This window comes from Tachyglossus aculeatus, chromosome 2 (genome assembly GCF_015852505.1).
Source record: "Tachyglossus aculeatus isolate mTacAcu1 chromosome 2, mTacAcu1.pri, whole genome shotgun sequence".
NCBI lineage: Eukaryota > Metazoa > Chordata > Mammalia > Monotremata > Tachyglossidae > Tachyglossus > Tachyglossus aculeatus.
Window position 1 is genome coordinate 18,627,456 of NC_052067.1, and position 22,335 is coordinate 18,649,790.

General features: G+C 40.7%; 1 protein-coding gene across 3 annotated transcripts in view; it reads left to right on the forward strand.

Moving 5' to 3' along the window:
- The window catches only part of TAX1BP1 (Tax1 binding protein 1), a 76,800-nt gene that overhangs the window by 32,512 nt on the left and 21,953 nt on the right, over positions 1 to 22,335 (forward strand). For all 3 annotated transcript variants that reach the window (XM_038760355.1, XM_038760347.1, XM_038760364.1), the window contains exons 6-11: positions 11,247 to 11,395; positions 11,513 to 11,603; positions 13,515 to 13,703; positions 15,076 to 15,300; positions 16,905 to 17,051; positions 20,953 to 21,043. In XM_038760355.1, the coding sequence (XP_038616283.1) occupies positions 11,247 to 11,395; positions 11,513 to 11,603; positions 13,515 to 13,703; positions 15,076 to 15,300; positions 16,905 to 17,051; positions 20,953 to 21,043 (892 nt within the window). The remainder of the gene's footprint in view (positions 1 to 11,246; positions 11,396 to 11,512; positions 11,604 to 13,514; positions 13,704 to 15,075; positions 15,301 to 16,904; positions 17,052 to 20,952; positions 21,044 to 22,335) is intronic.

Genomic DNA, 22,335 nt, shown 5'->3' on the forward strand with positions numbered 1-22,335 from the left:
TGTTATTTTGCTGCAAATAACTAGTAATTACTGTGGTATTTGTTAAATGCTCATTATGTGCCAAGCACTCTACAAATTGTTGGAGTAGATGGAAGATAATCAGGTTGGACCCTTGTCCTGCCCCACGTGGGGCTCACAGTAAAAGAGAGAAGGAGGGTAGGTATTAAATCCCCATTTTGCAGAGGAGGAAAGTGGGGCAAAGAGGAGTTAAGTTGATCGAACCAGGTTTTATCGCAGGCATGTGGCGTAGTCAGGATTCTAGTCCCAGATCTGCCGATTGCTTATTGGGTGACCTTGGGCAAGTCATTTACCTGCTCTGTGTCTCAGTTCCCCCAGCTGTAAAATGGGGAGTAAATCCTACCTCCTCTTACTTAGACTCTGAGCCCTGTGAGTCCAGGTGGGACCGGGACTGGATTCAACCTGATTAACTTGTATCTTCCCCAGTGTTTAGAGCAGTGCTTGACACATAGTAAGCACTTCAAAAATATAATAATAGTACTAATTTCCTGAGTTTAAGTTGCTCTTTCCAGTAGGCCACCAACGCTTCTCAGCTCTTTGATTCCCGAGTTAATTTCACCAGCCTCGGTGGCTTCAGTTGGCATTTGCCCTTGGTCTTTACTATCAGCCAGTAGACTATCTGAGTTAGTCACTTGCAGTTGTTTTGGTATCTGGCTATGGGGTATTTCGTCCTTTTTGCTCTGCTCGAATGCGTCTTAGATGTGTCTTCAATCGCTAGGCATCTAGCATCGGGCTGCCTAGATCAGGTATGTCAAACTCAGGCCTATCAGGATACAGCCACCGCAGGAAAGAGATGAACCCGATGCCACCTCATTTCTGCTGTCAGCCCTTTGAGCTAAAAGCATAGTTTACCACTGCCAGGGAGGGAGAGGAAGGGGAGGAGAGAGGGAGGGAGGTTTACAGATAGGGTCCCGCATGCCAGAAACCTTGGCTAGCCGCTCCTTGGCAGCGGTGGTAGTGAGTTAGAGTGGTTAGGACACGCTTATCCATGTTCTCTTCGACTACTAGCGTAACTGGTGTCGTAACTGTCCTCTCAGGAGATCATCTGGATGGGCATGTTGGAGAGCAAGTGTGGGAGCGCTGGGATTTAGCGTTGCCTTTTTAACAACAGGTTTGCCAAAACAGTTGCGTATTTAAGATTAAAACAGCCACCTGTGGACTTTCACCAGCAAAGGCAGCTTTGCTGTAGCATAGACATGTTGAATTTATTTCTTTGGATGGACCTCGTACATGGCTGCATTTTTTTTTTTTAGCAAGCACAAAATTAGTAATACATTTTGGTAAAATTATTATAATCGAATAGTGCAAAAGGCAGTTGGTGAATGGAACACCCATCTGCAAGAAATGAATTGCATGTTAGTGGGCAGAGGTTCCATGAGGCTGGAAAGGGAAGGAAGGGAGAGTGATTGGACTGCCAGTAGCATTAAGTTGTAAGAGCCTCAAGGCAGAAGAAAAGTATTCTACTTTTATGGTAGGTTCTCCAGTTTCTAGTCCAGTGCTCTGCAAATAGAAACAGATATCGGTGGTGATGATGATGGTTTTGACACCTGTCTACATGTTTTATTTTGTTGTCTGTCTCCCCCTTCTAGACTGTGAGCCCTTTGTTGGGTAGGGACCGTCTCTATATGTTGCCGACTTGTACTTCCCAAGCGCTTAGTACAGTGCTCTGCACGCAGTAAGCGTTCAATAAATGATTGAATGAATGAATGAATGAGTGCTGAAAGCTCACCTCCTCCAGAAGGCCTTCCCGGACTGAGCCCCCCTTTTCCTTTGCTCCTCCTCCCCTTCCCACCGCCCCGACTCCCTCTCCCTACTCTACCCTCCTCTCCACCCCACAGCACTTGTGTATGTATGTACATATTTATTATTCTATTTATTTTATTAATGATGTATATATATGTACAATTCTACATATTTATATTGATGCTGTTGATGCCTGTCTACTTGTTTTGTTGTCCGTCTCCCCCCTTTTAGACTGTGACCCCGTTGTTGTTTAGGGATTGTCTCTGTTGCTGAATTGTATTTTCCAAGCACTTAGTACAGTGCTGTGCACACAGTAAGCACTCAATAAATGTGATTGAATGAATGAATGAATGAGATCTTTTGGCATTATCCTTAACTCATCTCTTTCATTCAACCCACATGTTCAGTCTGTCATCTAATCCTGGCTTTGCCACTTGACTGTTGTGTGACCTTGGGCAAGTTACTTAACTTCTCTGCTCCTCAAGTTACCTCATCTGCAAAATGTTTATTAAGACCGTGGGCCAGGGTCTGAGTCCAACCTGAATAGCTTGTATCTACCCCAGCACTGTCACCCGTCGTCCGGGGACAAGTTCGTTCAGTAATCGGTGAGGCGAGAGAGAGGCCTGGGACGGAAAACCTGAGTTTTATATAAAATTTATTCCGCGAGGCGAATTGAATAATTTAGTTGTTTAGGCGCAATGAATTGAGCTTCCCTTTCAGGAGGAATGTAATCAATTAGCAATATTCGCGCTTCCCTAACGGGAGGAACACAATCATATGTTAATCGCGTGTGCGTGAGGCGGCTAGCTCTCACCCGTGTGCACTTCCCACTTGGGAAGAATCCACTTAGTTTCCCACAAGGGAGGAATTCATTCCGATTGAATGAATGAGATAATGATGTTTATATTTCGATAATTCCATTTATTCTGATGGCATCGCTATCTCCCCTCCTACCTTCCCCTCCCCACAGCACTTGTGTATATTTGTACATATTTATTACTCTCTTTTATTAATACTTAGTCCAGTGCTCTGCACACAGTAAGCGCTCGGTAAATGCGATTGACTGAATGAGTTAATGATGTTTATATTTCTGTAATTCTGTTTATTCTGATGGTATTGATTCATTCATTCATTCAGTCGTATTTATTGAGCCTTTACTGTGTGCAGAGCACTGTACTAAGCGCTTGGGAAGTCCAAGTGGGCAACATAGACGGTCCCTACCCAACAGTGGGCTATTGATGCCTACTTGTTTTGTTTTGTTGTCTGTCTCCCCCTTCTAGACTGTGAGCCCGATGTTGGGAAGGGATTGTCTCTATCTGTTGCCGAATTGTACTTTCCAAGCGCTTAGTACAGTGCTCTGCACACAGTAAGTGCTCAATAAATACAATTGAATGAATGAATGAATGTGGTGGGCGGCTAGCTCTCACTATGTGCTCTCCCTACATGGGAGGAATCCACTCATGATTCGCATCAGCAACAGGGCACCTGGAGCCCACCCACGAGACACTCACCCGTCCCACGGCCCTTGCCTTAGTGTGTTGCTTCTGGTTGCAGAGCGGGCCTGTACATATCTATTCTATTTATTTTATTTTGTTAGTATGTTTGGTTTTGTTCTCTGTCTCCGCCCTTTAGACTGTGAGCCCACTGTTGGGTAGGGACTGTCTCTATATGGTGCCAATTTGTACTTCCCAAGCACTTAGTACAGTGCTCTGCACATAGTAAGCGCTCAATAAATACGATTGATGATGATGATGATGATCTGGCCTTCTGGGCAGAGCAAGACACAGGGGCTCCAACACCAACTTACTCCTTGTACCTCAGTCTTGTCCATCTAACTGCCGACCCCTTGCCCACATTCTCTGGCCTGGAATTCCTTCCCCCTTTATGTATGACCAACCACCACTCTCCCCACCTTCAAAGACGTATTAAAAATCACATCTTCAAGAAGCCTTCCCTGACAAAGCCCTCATTTCCCCTACTCTCTCTCCCTTCTGCATCTGCTGTGCTCTTGGATCTGTACCCTTTAAGCACTTCATTTTCGTCCCACTTTCGTCCCTACAGCAGTGTCGTATCCATAATTTATTTTAATATCTGTCTTTCCCTCGAGACTGTAAGCTCCATGCCTACCAACTGTCTTGTATTGTTCTCTCCCAGGCAGTTAGTGCAGTGCTTTGCCCACAGTACGCCCTCAATAAATACCACTGGTTGATTGATCCAGTTCCTCAGGTGCTCTAGTCTTAGTTGTTACGGAAGAGTGTTAATAGCATCTTCTCTTTATCTTTTTAAACCTAGGAGAGGAGACCCAATAGTGGGATATTAAAACAAGAGTTGGTTAAGAAGCTAAGGAGGGGTCTAAGAAAAAAGGAGAAGAGTGGTGATAGAGTGGAGGTGGATTTAATGGGCCATGCTATTACCCCCATCAAACTGTTTTTAGAATTCCACAGCAATTTTCCCCAAGATCACACCATAACTTTTGGGACAAACTTCCTCAGAATATGCTTGGAAACAAGGATATATAGATGAAGAGTATGGGCCTGAATCAGAATGATGTAGGTTCTGATCCCGGCTCTGCTACTCGCCTGCTGTGTGACCTTGGGCAAGTCACTTAACTTCTCTGTGCCTCAGTTACCTCATCTGGAAAATTGGGATTAAGATTGAGCCCCATGTGGGACAGGGACTTTGTCCAGCTCATTTGTTTTTCTGTGTCCTAGAGCTTCGTACAGTGCATGGCACATAGAGCTTAACACATACCATTCTCATCATTATTATAATGTAATTTAGCTTAGGAGATATGGAGGTGTTCAGAATGTTTAATCAGAATTTAATTTGCATTTAACCAGAAAGTTGCAAACAATCATACTTTGGCTTTTAGTAAGTATTTTATTTATTATTCTTTTCTCCAGTAAATATGGGGAGTCACATTTTAGTGCCATTTGAGTGCCTTTTATAGAAGTCCTATAAAACAGTCATTGAAAAATGCCAAGTGCACAAAACGAAAGTAGAATAATGGCAATTATGTAAGTATCCTTATGAGAACCTTCTCATTATATTATTCTCATTCTGGTGGGACAGAAATGAGGTGTTGAGAAATTCCAATTTTTAATGGCTCGGTGAAATTGTCTATAATGTTAGTAAATGTGGGTATATCTGCATTCTTAATTAGATTGCACAACTGATTCATTACCCTAAGTCTCCAGATTTCCCTACCTCTTGGAGTATATGGATTTGGGACAAAGGCTAAAAGAGGATGAGCTGCTTAATTTATTGTGAGGCTTTGTTTCCTCTGTATGCTCACAATTTCCACAAAAAGTGGCATTGAGCCATATTTCTACTTCCCGTCCAATTCACTGAAAATTTTCCACCACCCATGGTTTAGTATGCAATTTTGCTAAGAACAAATTGCATTATATCTATTTTTTAAAGTGTCCACACATCTATTTAATTTTTAGACCATCAGATGGCTTGACTTTCGACTTAAACTGTTAGGAAAATATGCTTGCCGTTTAAGTACTTAGTTGAACTCATTCATTTGTATGAGCCCAAGTTGGTCTCTGAAGGCAAGCAATAATGATTCCAGAGGGATAAGAATTTGGGACTCCAGGTTAAAAATCAAGTTTTAGTATAATTTGTTAAATTTTTTTTATCAAATAAACAACTCATTTTGCTATTTAAAAGCCCCGTGGAAGGTTAATTTAAATCGACAATTTTGATTTAAATAGTTTAAATTAAATGTAAGTGGTTGGTAAATTAGCAGCTGAAAAGGGTTATTTTATTCCTCTCCCAGCTCTGTGACCCTAGTTCTCTCTCTTCCTTAGAACTATCTGCCTCTTTTCTTTATTTTAGAGTTGTATTTTGGAAACTATATTATGGAAAGCAAGCCTGGTGTTTCACAGAAAAGAAAGGGGGATTAAGTTTCAGATTCTTTTCAGTAATAGAACTAGCATATAATTACCCATGGAAAACTGAGTTTGTCATAACCCCAAATACGCATGTTTCTCACTGGACTGGATGGGTCTGCAGTAAAGGGAAACCCCCCAAATCTCTTTATATGAAAAGTCCTTGAAGAACAGTTTATGTTGAAAACCGAGGGAGTCCAGATGGGAACTCTAAGTTTTTGGTGTTCATCTTTTTCTATTTTTAGTACTTTGATTCATAGAGCAGCTCATTGTAATCGGTTTCTTTAGGCATTTGGGCATCTGGAGAGGTACCGTTTCATTAATTATGAGTTTGATAAAATACCATGCTTGTTTTAGCTCACATCATTTTAGCATTGGGACATGATTGTCTTGTATCTACCCCTCTACTTGGTACAGAGAGAGCTTGGCACATAGTAAGCCCTTAACAAATTCCACAATTATTATTGATTTAGGCAGTAGTTGATTAGTATTATGCTCAGGAAAACATTTGTGTTCAGTAACTCTGAAATGTTTTTAAAAGCCAAATTTGGTCTGAGGCGAACTACTGAGATATATATTGGAGAAAACCGAGTCTGAAGAAAAAAACCTTTTTGGTCCTTTACACTCCTTTGTTTTTAACCGCTTTTGTACCATGAACTATACCTGCTTTTATTGGTTTTCAAGGAGGTAAGATTGGTCTGAAAGTTAATAATAATTGATAATTACAATCCTTACTAAGCACTTACTATGTGCTAGGAACTGTACTAAGTACTGAAGTGGAGAGACAAGAAAATCAGGTTGAACACAGCCCTGGTCCCATGGGACTCACAGTCTGAGTAGGAGGGAGTAGGATTTAATTCCCACTTTAAAAGTTACTGGGAAGCAGTTCTTTTAGATTTGCTTGAATTGAAATTGTTGACTTTTCCTTTCTCCCATGGAAATTTCATAAAAATGCCCTAACTAGCTAATTGGAGGAAACAGAGGCAATAATCTATCGATCCAAATTATAGCAGTCAATTAAAACTAAAAACAGAATAGTGGGCTGCCAAAAGTTGGCCTTTCAAAAACACTCATAACTGATTGTGTATTAAATGTGGTGTATATTTTTATCACATCTAATGAGATAGGAAAGTTCAAACTTTAGTTCATCCTTGTTTAAAGTCATCCTGCACACTAATTTCAACTCCCCTCTTTTAGACATGGACCTTTCTTTTAAAAGAAAGAGTCTGTTGCCCCCTTCCTTCTACTCCTTTCAAACAAGTGCAAAAAACTTCTAGAATGTGAGCCCATTGTTGGGTAGGGACAGTGTCTATATGTTGCCGATTTGTACTTCCCAGGCGCTTAGTGTAGTGCTCTGCACGCAATAAGCGCTCAATAAATACGATCGAATGAATGAGTGAAAAAAGAAAATCAGGCAGTCTTTTTTCTATACCTAGTGTTTTCCAAATATGTTAGAAATGTATTTAATATATATGAGGATGAGGGACCAGGCAATTCTGAATTTTGTTTAACACAGTTGTGAAACAAAGCTGTGACTCTAAATGTTCATTCTGAAAAGGCCTAAATTAACCGATTTCCATTCCCATCTTTCAGTGCAGTAAGGGAAAAGCAGAATTGACTACTGTAATATTGAGAAGGAGGTACTGCGTATTTGTCATCCAGTTCCATGTCCTTACCCTAGGCATTTTATCAAAATATACTGCTTCTGTGTTATGTAAGATTGTCTGTTTTTTCAGGGTTTGTAACACAGGGACTTTTAAAACTGAGAAGGCAGCCTCATTGTGAAATGTGTTGCCGTTGCACTTGATTCTGTTATAATGAATGTTTTGCTATGGAAAAATGAAAATATTGTTAGAATCAGTTTCCTCTAATGTCAGATTTTACCCTTGAGCAGTCATTTGTCTCCCTCTAGTGATCATGTTTATTTTAAAAATCAAAGCAACATTGTAGGTAAATTTGGAAAGTAAAATTGCCCTTTAGCTGGAGTTTTCTCAATTTTCCCATTGGAAAATATTTCTTCAGTTGAAGTGGATTATGGGAAGATATTCTTAGATGTTGAAAATCTTTAAGACAATTTCTTACATTTGCCAGGACAAAATAATGAAAAGCATTATTTAACAGGCATTCGGTTATCAGGATATTTCAGGGGTTCAATTGAATGGGCATATCCATCTTAGTAATAATTATAATAATAGTAACATTTATTAAGTGCTTACTATGTGCAAAACACTGTTCTAAGCGCTGGGGAAGTTACAAGGTGATCAGGTTGTCCCAGGGGGGGCTCACAGTCTTAACCCCCATTTTACAGATGAGGTAACTGAGGCACAGAGAAGTTAAGTGACTTGCCCAAAGTCACACAGCTGGCAATTGGCAGAGGCAGGATTTGAACCCGTGACCTCTGACTCCAAAGCCCATGCTCTTTCCACTGAGCCATGCTGCTTCTCTATTAGCAAATGTGATTCTTAAGTTTCAAAAATGATGTAGATTTTATTTTAAAAAACTATCCTTTTTTAAAATTCATGATCATTATACAATTTCTAAAGAATTCAGTTTAAAACTTGATTATTTTTCAATGATTTTATTATATCAATAAATGTATTATGGAAATAGTTGAGTTGACATAAGAAATAGACCCTTAGGTGCTCTAAATAATTAATGGTCTTCTGCTGAGTCAATCTTGTTTATGACTGCATGGAAAATATCTTAAGTAATCTTCCATCAGCCTTGAAAAAATTAAAGCAAATTACTATAAATTGCTGATTTCAATTAGTATAACCAATGTTGCATATAGCAGATATGTTAATAATAATTATGGTACTTAAGCACTTACTATGTGCCAAGCACTGGGATAGATACAAGTTAATCAGGTTGGACATAGTCCCTGTCTCATTGCTCAGACTAAGTGACTTGCTCAAGGTGTCACAGTATTTGCAAAACTCTTTCTTCCAACACCACATCAAAATGGATCCGGACAAGCTCATGTCAGAACATACCCGAATTCTGCCAGCATTTTAAACTCAAAATGCTTAGTGAAAATGTGTGTTGTAGAAGAACTATTTGATCATTAAATTCAGGGTATTCTCATTTTAGTGATACAAGCAACTTCGGTTTCAGCTTGATTATTTCCTTACCGGGTAACTTGAGCCTCTTGAGTCGTGTGGAGGGGTTTCTGGGGATTCAGACGTATGCTGCTCTTTACCATAGTAGTGCACCACCAATTTGCTTTGTTGTCATTTTATATGAAGCGCAATATCAGAGTAATTTTTATAATACTGCTTCCAAACCTTTGCTTGTGCGCTTTCACCTGCCTAGGTAGGTATGATATTTAATTAGTAGTTACTATGTGCCAAGTACTTTGCTAAGCAGTGAGTTAGAGACACAGATCAGGCACAGACACTCCCTTGCCCTTCAAATCTGCCAGACCACAGCCCTTTCCATCTTCAAAGCTCTCCTGAAAATGCACCTCCAGGAGGTATTTCCTGATTAAGCGTCACTCTTCCTTGTAAAAGTTGCCATTAACATTTAGACATAGTCTCAGTTTATATTTTTTTTATCTATTCTACTATCTTATTTAGGTTGTCTTTATCTTGTGCCTGTCAGGCTCCCCTGTTAGGTTGTAAGTTCACTGGGGTGTGGACTGTCTCATACTCAGTTTCACACTCCCAAATGGGCAGTACAATGCTCTTTGCCCAAGCTCTCAATAAATACCTCTGACTAATGGATGTACTGGGCCTGTACCTGTGAAGTGAGTGAATTTTTATCGTGAAGTAAGGGAGTTGTCACAATGAAATCAGTATTTCAGAATAGTCAACTAGAACAGTAATTTCCTAAGTGGTGATGCCGGCAGGAAGACGGGCATTGTGAGTCTTGCCAAGTGTTTAGCCCTATATTTTCCTCTGGGGTGAGAGAGCCATTTTTTTTATTTTTATTTTTGAAAGAAAGAATTGAGTAAGGCAATTGCCAGCCTGGGAGAGGCCAGAATAAGTAGGGGTTCTGAGTCTAAACTGGGCTTGTCATGCCTGTGGTTTTGAAGTCACGGGCGGATAGGCTCCTGAAGAAGTCAGGTAAGAGAGATTGCAGAGGTCAAAGCAGAGAGTTAGGTTTTAACTTGGTAAATGGATAGCATTACATGGGAGACTTGGGTGAGCAGGCTATAGGGGTATCTATTCATTTTCCACCCAGAGACCAATGTAAAGAGCCAAATTTGGGACTGACATTTTGGACAGTAGAGGAAATGTTTTTGAACGTCATTATATACCCTCTCAATATTTGCTTAGGGCCAATTTTAAAAATGTTAAAAGAAAGGACAGTTTTAAAAAGAGCCTGTCTTATCATAAGTCTGGGACTTTGGTGTTGATGGAATCGCCCCAGGATTTAGAAGTAGAGGTTTTCCTCACATAGAAAATTTGGAATCTAAGATTTTTGTAGCTGCCATTAGTTTGGTATGAGGCTTGATGCCAGAATTGGCACCCCAATCTGATTATCAGTGTCCCAAAGGGTTTGTTAGCTGTTATGAGTGTAGCAACAGCTCTGTTCCATGGATGGATATCCTTGTTTGCCCCCTTTTAGACTGTGAGCCCACTGTTGGGTAGGGACTGTCTCTATATGTTGCCAACTTGTACTTCCCAAGTGCTTAGTACAGTGCCCTGCACACAGTAAGAGCTCAATAAATATGATTGATTGATTGTTTGCGTGTAGGGCTTGCCAGGTGTAGGCCGGTACATCGGTCTTTAAGACAACCACCAGCCTACCACTTTGCAGAATATAAAAGTCTATTCCTAGTGAGCTACTTGGAGTTCTGTGTGTATGTGCTCCTAGAGTACCGCCGTCGGTTTATAGGAACTCCTGGATGACCGATTCAAGGACCTTCATTGATACATATAAATCTTGTGAGTCGGTCAGACTTCCCACTTTGAAGTCATATTTTGCAATCAGTTTCCAGATTTCTTGTGTTCTCACTGTAGAAAATAGGTTGAATCAGAAGAGGCATATTACACACCATTGGAAATGGGGAGAGCATTAGACTAAGCCCTATCGATTTTGATTAGGCCAGCCTTATTATTGTGAAGTAATTGCAGGCTCTTACTAAACTTTTCAGGATTTACAGCCAGCTGTTTTGTGCTAATGAAGAAGGGTAGTGGCTTTTAAAAATGAGCTACCTTAATCTGAAATTTCACTGCACCATTCACCTTCCATTTTCTCCCTGATGAATCTTACTTTAAGTTCTGAAAGTAAGATTCTGAAAAACAAAATGGACTCATTTCCAGTTATTTTTTACCTACCATTTCTTGCCACCTGGTGGATAAAATAGTACGTAATCAAATCATTAAACTGGGAAGCTGGAAGAAGTGTAGCAAGAAGGGCATCGGTAATCCATGAGTGAGGGGAAAAAAATGACAAATGACTGTTATGCCCTAGAGAAATAATTGAATGGATTTGTTAAACTGCATGTATATTTTATATGAGGTCTGCAGTGAGTGACATTGTGGATGCGTGTGCTCACTAGTACACCTGGTCAACCTGCCTTTAAACCTAAATATTTGGGTTTTACTAATTTCTAATTCAGCTGTTTTTCCTCCCTGTAAAAAGGACCTTATTGAAGCATCCCACAGCTTAAAAACAGATAATGAGGAGTTAAAGAAAAACTGTACTGATGCAACTTCTAAAGTTCTTCAGCTGGAGGAAGATATCATGACCGTGACACAGAAAGCAATTGCAAAGGAAACAGAATTAGATTGGTATGATCAGAAATACTGCATTTTTAATTCTGAAACTTACTGCCAGTTTTTGATGTTTTAGAAACACCTGGTGAAGTATTCAGCTGTATGCACTAATTTCACTTGATCTTTCCACAGCTTGAAAGACAAGCTCAAGAAAATAGCATCTGAGAGAGAGCAACTTGAATGCCAGTTGAAGACAGAAAAGGATGAGAAGGAACTTTATAAGGTAATTTATTATTTCTAGATATATGTCCTGAAGCCAACTTGTTGTGAATTGAACTAAAGGCATTTTACAAAATTAGGCAGAAAAGGAAGAAAGTAGGACATGGTCTCCCACTTTGAGTGTAGTACTTTTAGAGTAAAAACTAAACTGTAAAATAAACCCAACATATCAAGTCCAGATTCAAGTGAATAACTGCATTTTCTTGAGAAAAATACCTGTTAAAAGATATCTTGGGTTTATTTATTCCATTTCTATCTTGTTAAAATTCAGTCACCATTTAAATTATAATCGACTGCATGGGGTTAAATGAAGTATTCACTGCACACCAGCAGGAAGGTGAATACTGCATTATCAATTTTAAATAAGTGTACTTTCTGAAGGAAAAATTTACCTAATGAACCCACCTTTACTTATCTTCTCTATATTTATGCCAGGTCTGATGCATTTTAACTGTTGTGTGAAGTTTAGGAACTCAAAAAAAGGAGTGGCAAGCAGTGATGAGTGTTCACCAATTAAAGTACGACACACAACCTAAATTTACATTTCTGACTCTTAAAGCCAGACCTGATGTGGTCTTAGACATTGAGTTTCTCATTGAATTTTGAGGAGTCATAACTTTTAAATTACACTCTAATAAGAAGTATTCAGAATGCATTGGTTGGTGAATACAAGGCATTGCGTATTTGTGGCTTTTAAAGGGTATATAGCAGGACATTGTAAAAGTCATCTCATAGAGAGGGTAGTCCTCTACCAGTCCTCTCCTCTTTCTTTCCTCAACTTCATTAGCTTGCCCCCCTGCCACCTGGAAGCCCTTCCCCATATAATGGTCAGCATTGCCATGGCTAATTAAGTTAGACTCTGTTCTGTACTGTTCAATCCCCCACCTTGGTCACACTTATAATCAGCATCTTATAAGTGTCATGCTGATGTACAAAAGAGGAGAGGAGCCTCTCTTCCTTAAGTGACTCCTGACAATTAAGAAGGAAGAAATTGGGGTGGGGACCCCCCTCGTTCACGCAGTTTTAATGGTCGTCACACAGTGAATTAAATTCACATAATTTAAGCTATATTTCTTAATTTGGGAAATGTTTGAGAATCAAGTCATCTAAATGAATGTATGAATGTAAGCAGTGCTCTGCACACAGTAAGTGCTCAGTGAATACGATTGAATGAATAAATTGTTTTTTTAAATTATACCTAGTTCGTGCACGTGAGAGTTGCGTTTTGCAAAATCAGCTAAGGGAAATTTTTGCATTGTAGCAGTCATTTATGGTCTGACACAGGGTGCATGTGCACAAGTACTTCGTCCCACACATTTACATACACTGTTGTAAATAGGCTCATTCCCTAATTTCCTAACAGTGGTTAAACCAAAACACATTGTGAAAACCTATACTGTAGTAGAACCGAGAGAACATACGGAAAATCAGTGTAGCCCAGAATGGAAAAACTCCTCTTTTGGTGTGAGATATTATTCATAGTAACCTCAGAAAAAGGGGTCAGTCTCTGCCTATATATTTAGTCTAAAATAGGATTACCACAACTTGTCACAATGTACAGGCGATCAGGAAATAAACAGTTCATGTACAGAGCCTGTTAAACTAGAGAAATAAACCCCACAGTGTGTACACACTGCCCTTCGGTGCCCAGAAAGTGGGTAGTAAGTCTCCTACAATATCCTTCCCTCTTTGTTGTCGATATCTTTTCGCCAGGACGAGCAGATACTTGTAATTTTGCCGTTTGAAGTTTGGGTTTCTGCCATTGCCGAAAGTTTGATCTATTAACCCGCTTCCAGCTGGGAGAACCAAACCTATTTAGATGTTACATTGCCTTGATTTTAAGATGGTCATTCCTGATTTGAATGGCTCAAGTTATTAGAAAAGGTAGCGTTGACATTTCCAAGCATCATTTCAGGTACATTTGAAGAACACAGAAATAGAAAACACCAAGCTGGTCACGGAGGTGCAGACCTTAAAGAATTTGGATGGGAATAAAGAAAACATAATAGCCCATTACAAAGAAGAAGTTGGCAAGCTGCAACAATGCATGGCAGAAAAAGAAAACCTGCAGAAGGCTTTCTTGCTGCTTACAGTTCCAAACAAGGTAAGAGCTCTCAAAATTTTAGGCTACGTAGATTATAAGGATTTTTAATTCAAAATTTCCAAGTCCAAAGGTTAAGAGCCACAGTAGCCATTTCTTTGGTGTGGTTGTCCTGATTCCTTGAACTATTTTTGTTTCCAAAATGAAAAAGGCAAGACTCCCCCTTATTTTGCCTAATCTCAGAAGTAGGTAGTACCACGTAGTAATTGCTATTTGTGCTGAAACTTCACTATTTGTGCTGGAATTGTCTAACAGATTGTTGCCAGAAAGCAGTAAACTACACTCCACTGTCTGTACTCAGGCCCCAGAAAACTTGAGTGGTTGTGTTGGGGAGGCATGTTTGCAAAATGATGTTCTGTAACGTTTGTCATAAATTTAATTATTGCCCCCATCCCTCCCCTTTTCACTTTTCATTTATGCCATTTCAGTATAACATGGAATGATGGATTTGTTATAGGTGCAACCAAGTCACATTCAATCATTGATGCTGCAGTGCATATTTTTAGTGCTTCAGCTAGTTTAATTATACCACTTCAAATTTTAAATCTCCTCAGTAGTAATTTTTATTTTTAAATGCCATTGTTAAGCATTCTAGACTTCTAGACTGTGAGCCCACTGTTGGGTAGGGACTGTCTCTATATGTTGCCAACTTGTACTTCCCAAGCGCTTAGTGCTCTGCACACAGGAAGCGCTCAATAAATACGATTGATTGATTGATTAAGCGCTTTCTTTGTGCTGAGCACTGTACTGAGCGCTGGGGTAGATACAAGCTAATCAGATTGGACACAGTCCATGTCCCATGTGGGGCTCACAGTCTTGATCCCCACTTTACAGATGCGGTGACTGAGGCAAAGAGAAGTTAAGTGGCTTGCCCAAGCTCACCCAGCAGACAGTTAGACACAGTCTCTGTCCCACATGGAGCTCACACTTTCATTCCCCATTTTACTGCTGAGGTAACTGAGGCACAGAGAATATAAGTGACGTGCTCAAGGTCACACAGCAGACAAAGTGGCGTAGCCAGGATTAGAACCCACATTCTCTGACTACTAAGCCATGTCGGTATATGTACTCCTGTTTTGGATCAAGTGGTTAAAGCTTAGAGGGTCAGGGTTAGCAACAGAAATTAAAGAGCTAGAAAATTCACTCATTCATTCAATCGTATTTATTGAGCGCTTACTGTGTGCAGAGCACTGTACTAAGCGCTTGGGAAGTACAAGTTGGCAACATATAGAGACGGTCCCTACCCAACAACGGGCTCACAGTCTTTTTTTTAGCCCCCAAAAGGGATAGCATGGTGCGTGACTCCTCTCCAGCTCTCCCCAAGTGAAACTTGAAGGCTTTGTTTATGTGGGCATGTCAATTTGATTTTCTTCAGGAGGATGAAAGTTTTTTAAAGGAGCAGCTCCGCAAAGCAGAAGATGAAGTTCAGGCGACCCGGCAAGAAGTTGTATTTCTGACAAAAGAGCTAAGTGATGCAGTAAATGTGCGAGATAAGACCATGGCAGACCTACACAGCACCAGATTAGAAAATGAGAAAGTGAAGAAACAGTTGGCTGAGGCAGTGGCAGGACTTAAAGTCACCATCGTGAAAAGTGAACCGGTAACCCACATTCTTTTATGACCTGTAACTTGCGCATGCTTATCGTCAAAGGGTGTGTAGGTGATTTTCAGAAGAGGGCTAACCAGTGTTGTAGAGAGAGTCAGTTTGCTGGTCAAATGAATTTAAGGTCCTGGAGGGCAGGGATCAGGCATATTAGTCGGAGTGCATTCTCCAAAGTCTTTCTACCGGCTTCAAATGATACAAGTATAGGGCTCAGTAATATTGGTAAATTGATATGTAGTTCCATCCTGTCCCTCTAGATCGTAAGCTCCTTGCGGGCAGGAGTTGTGACTACAAACACTGTTGTACTCTCTCACACATTCACTACAGTGCTCTGCACCCCATAGGTGCTCAATAAATACCATTGACACATTAACAGTAGCAATATTGAATGCTTATTAGATGCACAGGATTATATCAGTGTTTAAATTAAGAACTATGCTGAAAAAGTGAACTAATGTAGTAAATCTTGTAAGACTCATTTTATAATGAATTAAGGCTTTCAAGTCAAGAGGCTTGAAAGACCACCCAGCCCTCTCACTGTGAGCAATCACCATCAGCATGAGGTCTTCTCAACCTTTTAAACACTGGAAAGGCTGTGTCTCTTCTGACTATAGGTTTCCAAATCTGAGGAGACTGAACTGCTGCTCCTCTGTCTACAGGCCCCTATTACTCTTATTATATTTATTGTCCTTATGTTGCTTTTGAGCTTTTCTCGCATTATCTTTCCTCAAATGTATGTCTCCTGCTAACCATCTGCCCCCTTTGTTTTTAGAGTGTGAATTCCTTGGTGGCCAGGGTTCTTGTCTAATTCTCATCAACATACTTTATCCCAATACCTAGCTCAGAGCTTTGCATACAGTAGATGCTTCATAAATGTTATTCCAACTAAGAGGCCAAATTTGATAGTGCGAAGGGGTTCTTAGTGGGAGAACTCTGCTTTTGGGTAACGTGGACAGGATGATTTCATTACCTGGACCATCTTTTTATTTACGGTAGGTGTTAAGCACTTACTGTGTCTGAGGCACTGCACTAAATTCTGGAGTAGGTACCACATAATCCGATTGGATACAGTCCATATCCCATAGGGAGCTCACAGCTTTAATCCCCGTTTTACAGATAAAGTAACTGAGGCACAGAGAAATTAAGTGATTAGCCCAATGTCACAACACACAAGTGGTGGAGCTGGGGTTAGTACCCAGGTCTTCTGACTTTTATTCATTCATTTGTATTAAGCTCTCACTGTGTGCACAGCACTGTACTAAGCGCTTGGGTCTGACTCTCAGGCCTGTGCTCTTTCCCCAGGGTCACACTGCTTCTCTAGTACTTGTAACTTGTACTTCCCAAGCGCTTAGTACAGTGCTCTGCACACAGTAAGCGCTCAGTAAATACGATTGATTCTCTAGGTTTTCCTCAGACTTTTCTCGCCAATTTACTTTTATTAACTCGGGTACATATTAACATTGTATATTTATTGGTATAGGATCCCCATTCTGATTGTGTCTTGGGCATTGATTCTTTCAAACTGAGAAAGCGAGTAAAAATCCCAACCAAGCATAAGTATCTTTTGTTAAAGGTAGTGATTTCTCTTTTTGTAATTTAAGGAAAAGACGGATACAGTGGAACAAGAACTGCGCAGGGAAGTCGAGGATTTGAAACTTCGTCTCCAGATGGCCGCAGACCACTACAAGGAAAAATTCAAGGAATGTCAGAGGCTTCAAAAGCAAGTGAACAAGCTTACAGACCAGGCAGTAAGTGATCTATCTCATCTTTTTAATTCACTTTGTTTATCGCTTTTTATTCATTTAAAATTCATTTTAGTCTCTCACCACAAAGAAGCCTACTCTAAATTATTCATAAACTCAAGCCGGGGTTTGCATTCTGTACTGAGGTAGCATACCTCCTGGGTTTAGCTTGATGACCTGATAAGGAGAACTTGAATCCAGTGGGAGGAGGGTGTGAAGCTCCCTTGGCAGCTAGCTACTGGGGAACCAACGAGCAGGGGTGCAGAAGGGAGAAGGGTATCTTTCCGAGCTTTCCAACAGTTGGCTTCCTCAGGGTTCTTGCCACTGTCCTAAGAGCTCAGCAAGACAGTCCTCTGGCCATAAAAGGTGGGGCACTTTCTGCCGCCATTAAATGGCTCCTTCGGATGGAGAATCAGTCAATCGATCATATTTATTGAGCGCTTACTATGTGCAGAGCACTGTACTAAGCGCTTGGGAAGTACAAATTGGCAACATATAGAGACAGTCCCTACCCAACATTGGGCTCACAGTCTAAAAGGGGGAGACAGAGGAAAAAAAACAAACAAAACCAAACATACTAACAAAATAAAATAAATAGAATAGATATGTACAAGTAAAATAAATAAATAAATAAGCAAAATAAATAAATAAATAAATAAGCAAAATAAATAAATAAATAAATAAATTAAATAAATAAGTAAAATAAATAAGTAAATAAGTAAAATAAATAGATAAATAAGTAAAATAAATAAATAAAGTCAGCCAGCAGTTAATATCTGTGTTGGCAGTCGCTTTTGGGGAAGAGAGGTGGGAGATGCTTTGTCCCCCTTTTAGACTGTGAGCCCACTGTTGGGTAGGGACTGTCTCTATATGCTGCCAACTTGTACTTCCCAAGCGCTTAGTACAGTGCTCTGCACACAGTAAGCGCTCAGTAAATACGATTGATGATGAAGGAAGAGGCAGGGAAGTTTGGTTCACCGTATCCTCTTCTGAGAAACTGAACCATGGGAAGTTTTTTGGTGTGAGATGGATGTCAGTGCCAGATGGAATGAGGTTCAGTGAGTAAGTTGCATAGAGGGTGGAGAGCTAAAAATGCAGGCATTAACTGAGCCCCCTTTTTCCTCTCCTCCTCACCATCCCCCCACCGTGCCTCCTTCCCCTCCCCACAGCACATATATATATATATATATGTACAGATTTATTATTCTATGTATTTTATTTGTACGTATTTACTATTCTGTTTTGTTAATATGTGCATATAGCTTGAATTCTATTTGTTCTGACGACTTTGACACCTGTCTACATGTTTTGTTTTGTTGTCTGTCTCCCCCTTCTAGACTGTGAACCCGTTGTTGGGTAGGAACCGTCTTTGTGTTGCCAGCTTGTACCTCCCAAGCGCATAGTACAGTGCTCTGCACACAGTAAGGGCTCAATAAATACGATTGAATGAATGATACTTTTGAGAGTGTACAGTGCCACTCCGCGAAGACTTCTTCAGTGTGTTGTTTGAGAGCAGATGCACTGGCTCTGGAATTTGAGAGGACTGATTTCCCACTTGGCAGGAGAGAGGAGGGAAAGCAAAGGTCAAGTTAGAAGAGGAACTGGGATAACAGGGAGAAGAAATAGAACAGAATAGGGTGGTGAGGGGTTAATGTTAAAGCAGGTGGTGCCTGAACTAAAATTCCATTCTGTGCGCCTCACTTCAAGCTTCACTACTGTTTGGTTTATGAGGGATGGGAGGGACATTGTCAAACCTTTTGCCTTTCTTGATCAGGTGTGTTAAGGCTTGCCGTCTTCCACACGCGCCGCCCCCCGCCTCCGGGAGTGGCGTGAAGCTTCTTTAGCTTTTCATTCCCCTCTGCTCTCTACTCCCATTTTGGCATGGGCAGGTACCAGTGTATTTTGAGTGAGAGTATAGAGTAATAGGAGAAGCGGCATGGTGTAGTTGGGTAGAGCACCTGCCTGAGAGTCAGAAGGTCATGGGTTCTAATTCTGGATCCCCCACTTGTCTGCTGTGTGACTTTGGGCAAGTCACTTCACTTCTCTATGCCTCAGTTACCTCATCTGTAAAATGGGGCTCTGAGATCGTGAGCCCCACGTGGGATAGGGACTTTGTCCAACCTGATTTCTAGTATCCACCCCAGAGCTTAGTAAAGTGCCTGGCACATAGTAAGCATTTAACGAACACTGTAATTAATTAATCCTCACCAATGGCATTTGTTGAGTACTTATTATATGCAGAGCACTGTACTAAGTGCTTGGGAGGGTACACTACAACAGAGTTGGTAAACACGTTCTCCCATGGGTGTAATTCATCTTATTACCCATCTGTCTCAAGGGAGACGGTGAGCTGGTTAAAAATGAGTGTGGACCAGCGTATTTTTTTTTCTTAATTACAAGCATGTTTTAGGGAGTGGTAGTAGGATAAGGCTAGAGATTTTTAAGTCAAATCTGGGAAGTGATCATTTTATTTGAAATTAGTCATAGAAACTTTAGTAGAAGTAGTGGCAGCAGCATTTGTTGAGTTGCCCACTGCACTCGGGAAGTACAGAATAACATAGCGGCATGTTCCTTGTCCCAAGGAGTGTACTGCATGACTTAGTGGATAGAGCATAGGCCCGGGAATCAGAAGGTCATGGGTTCTAATCCCGCTTCTGCTACTTGTCTGCTATGTAACCGTGGGGAAGTCACTTCACTTCTCTGTGCTTGTTACCTCATCTGTAAAATGGGTTTTGAGACCGTGAGCCCCATGTGGGATAGGAACTGTGCCCAACCCGATTCGCTTGCATCTTCTCCAGTGCTTAGTGCAGTGTCTGGCACATAATAAGCACTTAACAAATACTATTGTTGTTGTTATTATTATTATTATTAGGCATTCCAAATAAAAGTATTTTCATCTAGAGAGGTCAAAAAGCAGAAATTGAGCAGGCATTTGCATGAGTGCTAAGATGCATGCAGATAAGTTCATTCCTTTTAGAGCTGGCTGATCAGTGATTGTTGAGACGGCTCAGGATGCTGGGATACTGGTGGGGAAAAGCAGGAGGAGGAGGTTGGATATTAGGAGGGATTTGAATGGGAGGTGAACTGTGGACTGTTTGGTGTGGAGAGGATTGGATAGACGGAAAAGCAACATGGTTCTAGAAGCATCCTAAGGCACGACAGGATACCGTTGCCCCTGGCTGGGTATGACATTGCAGTCCCCAGCAGATTCCCATGCTCGACAAGAAATCCTCGGGTGTATGTGCGGGGGGAGTTAGCCACATTTGGGCTCAAATGCAGAATAAAACTAACTCTGACCCATTATCATTGAAATGACAACTCTTCAAATAAAAAAGAACTTACTGATAAGAGAAATGTGGATAATGATACAATAGAGACCCACAATAGAGACCCACACGGATGCTCTATTTGGCATTCGTACCCGACCCACAACCGCCAATTGATTATCCGTCTGTTCTTCCCTCGTCTCTACATAGAAATACCAATTATCAGGCCTACAACTTGGCTGCCTCCGATGGCCGGATTTCTGTTGTGAAGTCAATTGGGCCTCTTTGGCCTTTGGCAGAGATTCTGTAGGCTGGATATTGGGTTCAAGTGTGACGGGGCAAGTCACTGTTGTGCTGATGATCTTTTGAGAGAAATTATAAATAAGCAGTAGGTTTATGTTAATGGTTTGAAACATTTTGGATCGCATGAGATCGACAATAAAAGCTGAATAACTTTGTTTAGGTTCTAACTCATTGGCCCCAGTAAAATAGTCGTGTTTATAGATTTTAAAGGAAATTCAGGTCTTTGCTCCGTATTGTGATTTGCATACAAGATTACCTACTTAAGTGACCTATTATCTATCTCGTTTCAATATTTGCAAAATAAATTTTGAATAAAGCACTTGATCTGTCTCTTATAGAAAACTGGGAACCAACAGAAAGTGACAGATGCTTCAATAAATACCGATGCTGCTTCTGCCTCTGCTGCTGATGTAAAATCAACTCCTGCAGGTATTTCAGATGTTTTTGTGGGGTTTTGGTTTGTTTTGCTTTATGGTATTTGTTAAGCGCTTACTATGTGCCAGGCACTGTACTAACAGCTGGGGTGGATGCAAACTAATTACTTTGGACACAGTCCCTATCCCAGATGGGGCTCACAGTCTTGATCCCCATTTTACAGATGGGGTAACTGAGGTACAGGGAAGTTAACTGATTTGCCCAAGGTCACAGCAAACAAGTGCAGAGGCAGGATTAGAGCCCAGTTTCATCTGGCTCCCAAGCATGTATTCTGTCCATTAGGCCACATTGCTTCTCTTGTGTGAAGCATTTTTCATCCTTGAGAGGAAAAGTACATTGCAGTAAGCCTGAAAGTTTAATTATATATGGGTCATCAGATGCCCGTTTGACATGTGCAATAAATTTAGTGTAAGTCTGAATTTGTGAAAAATTGGAATAATAGAAGCATTTTTTAAAAATGCAGTTTTATTTTAGAACATTCAGTTCTGCTATGGGTTTTGGCTAGAGCTCTGTTATGGAATTGGGAATGTTTTTCCAACGAGAGCCTCTTTGGAGCACACTGTGGGGCTGGAAGAAAACAGTATTTTGCGTGTGCATTTTCATGTGTGCATGTGTTGAACACCGGGTGAGTACTAAAATATGAGTTTTCCTGAATGCGAGGTTTTCGACAAACATAACTCCTACCAAGACTGGTTGTACGGTGAGTTCTCCTTTTGGATCTCTGAGAGTGACCTTGTTTGTGTGCTGGTTACATCCTTTACTTTGCACTTTCCTTATGTTCCTACTGGCCTGTTTGTCTCTCTGCCTGTTTATTTAAACATATCTGTCGTGCATATGGGTTGGCTTTTTATATTTTCTTTTTTTTATAGTATTTGCTAAGCACTTACTAGGTGCCAGGCGCTGTGTTAAGCACTGGGTAGAAAACAAGCTAGTCAGGTTGGACACGATCCATATCCCACATGGGGCTCACAATCTCAATCCTCATTTTACAGATGAGGTAACTGTGGCAAAGCAACGTTAAATGACTTGCCCAAGGTCACACCGCAGACAAGTGATGGAGCCAGGATTAAAACCCATGTGCTCTGAACTCAAGCCTGTTCCTTTATCCACTAGGTCACACTGCTTTAGACATCAGTGTTCTCTGTCCCTCTTCCTTGCTCCTCTCTACTTCCATCCTTCTGTATTCTGCTGTTTGTTAGCTAGGCTTTCTGAAGGAGAATTTAGGCAGCAATCTCCAGGGAAACTCTAGCGGGTTTACACATAATAATATAGAAAAAAGCTCCAGA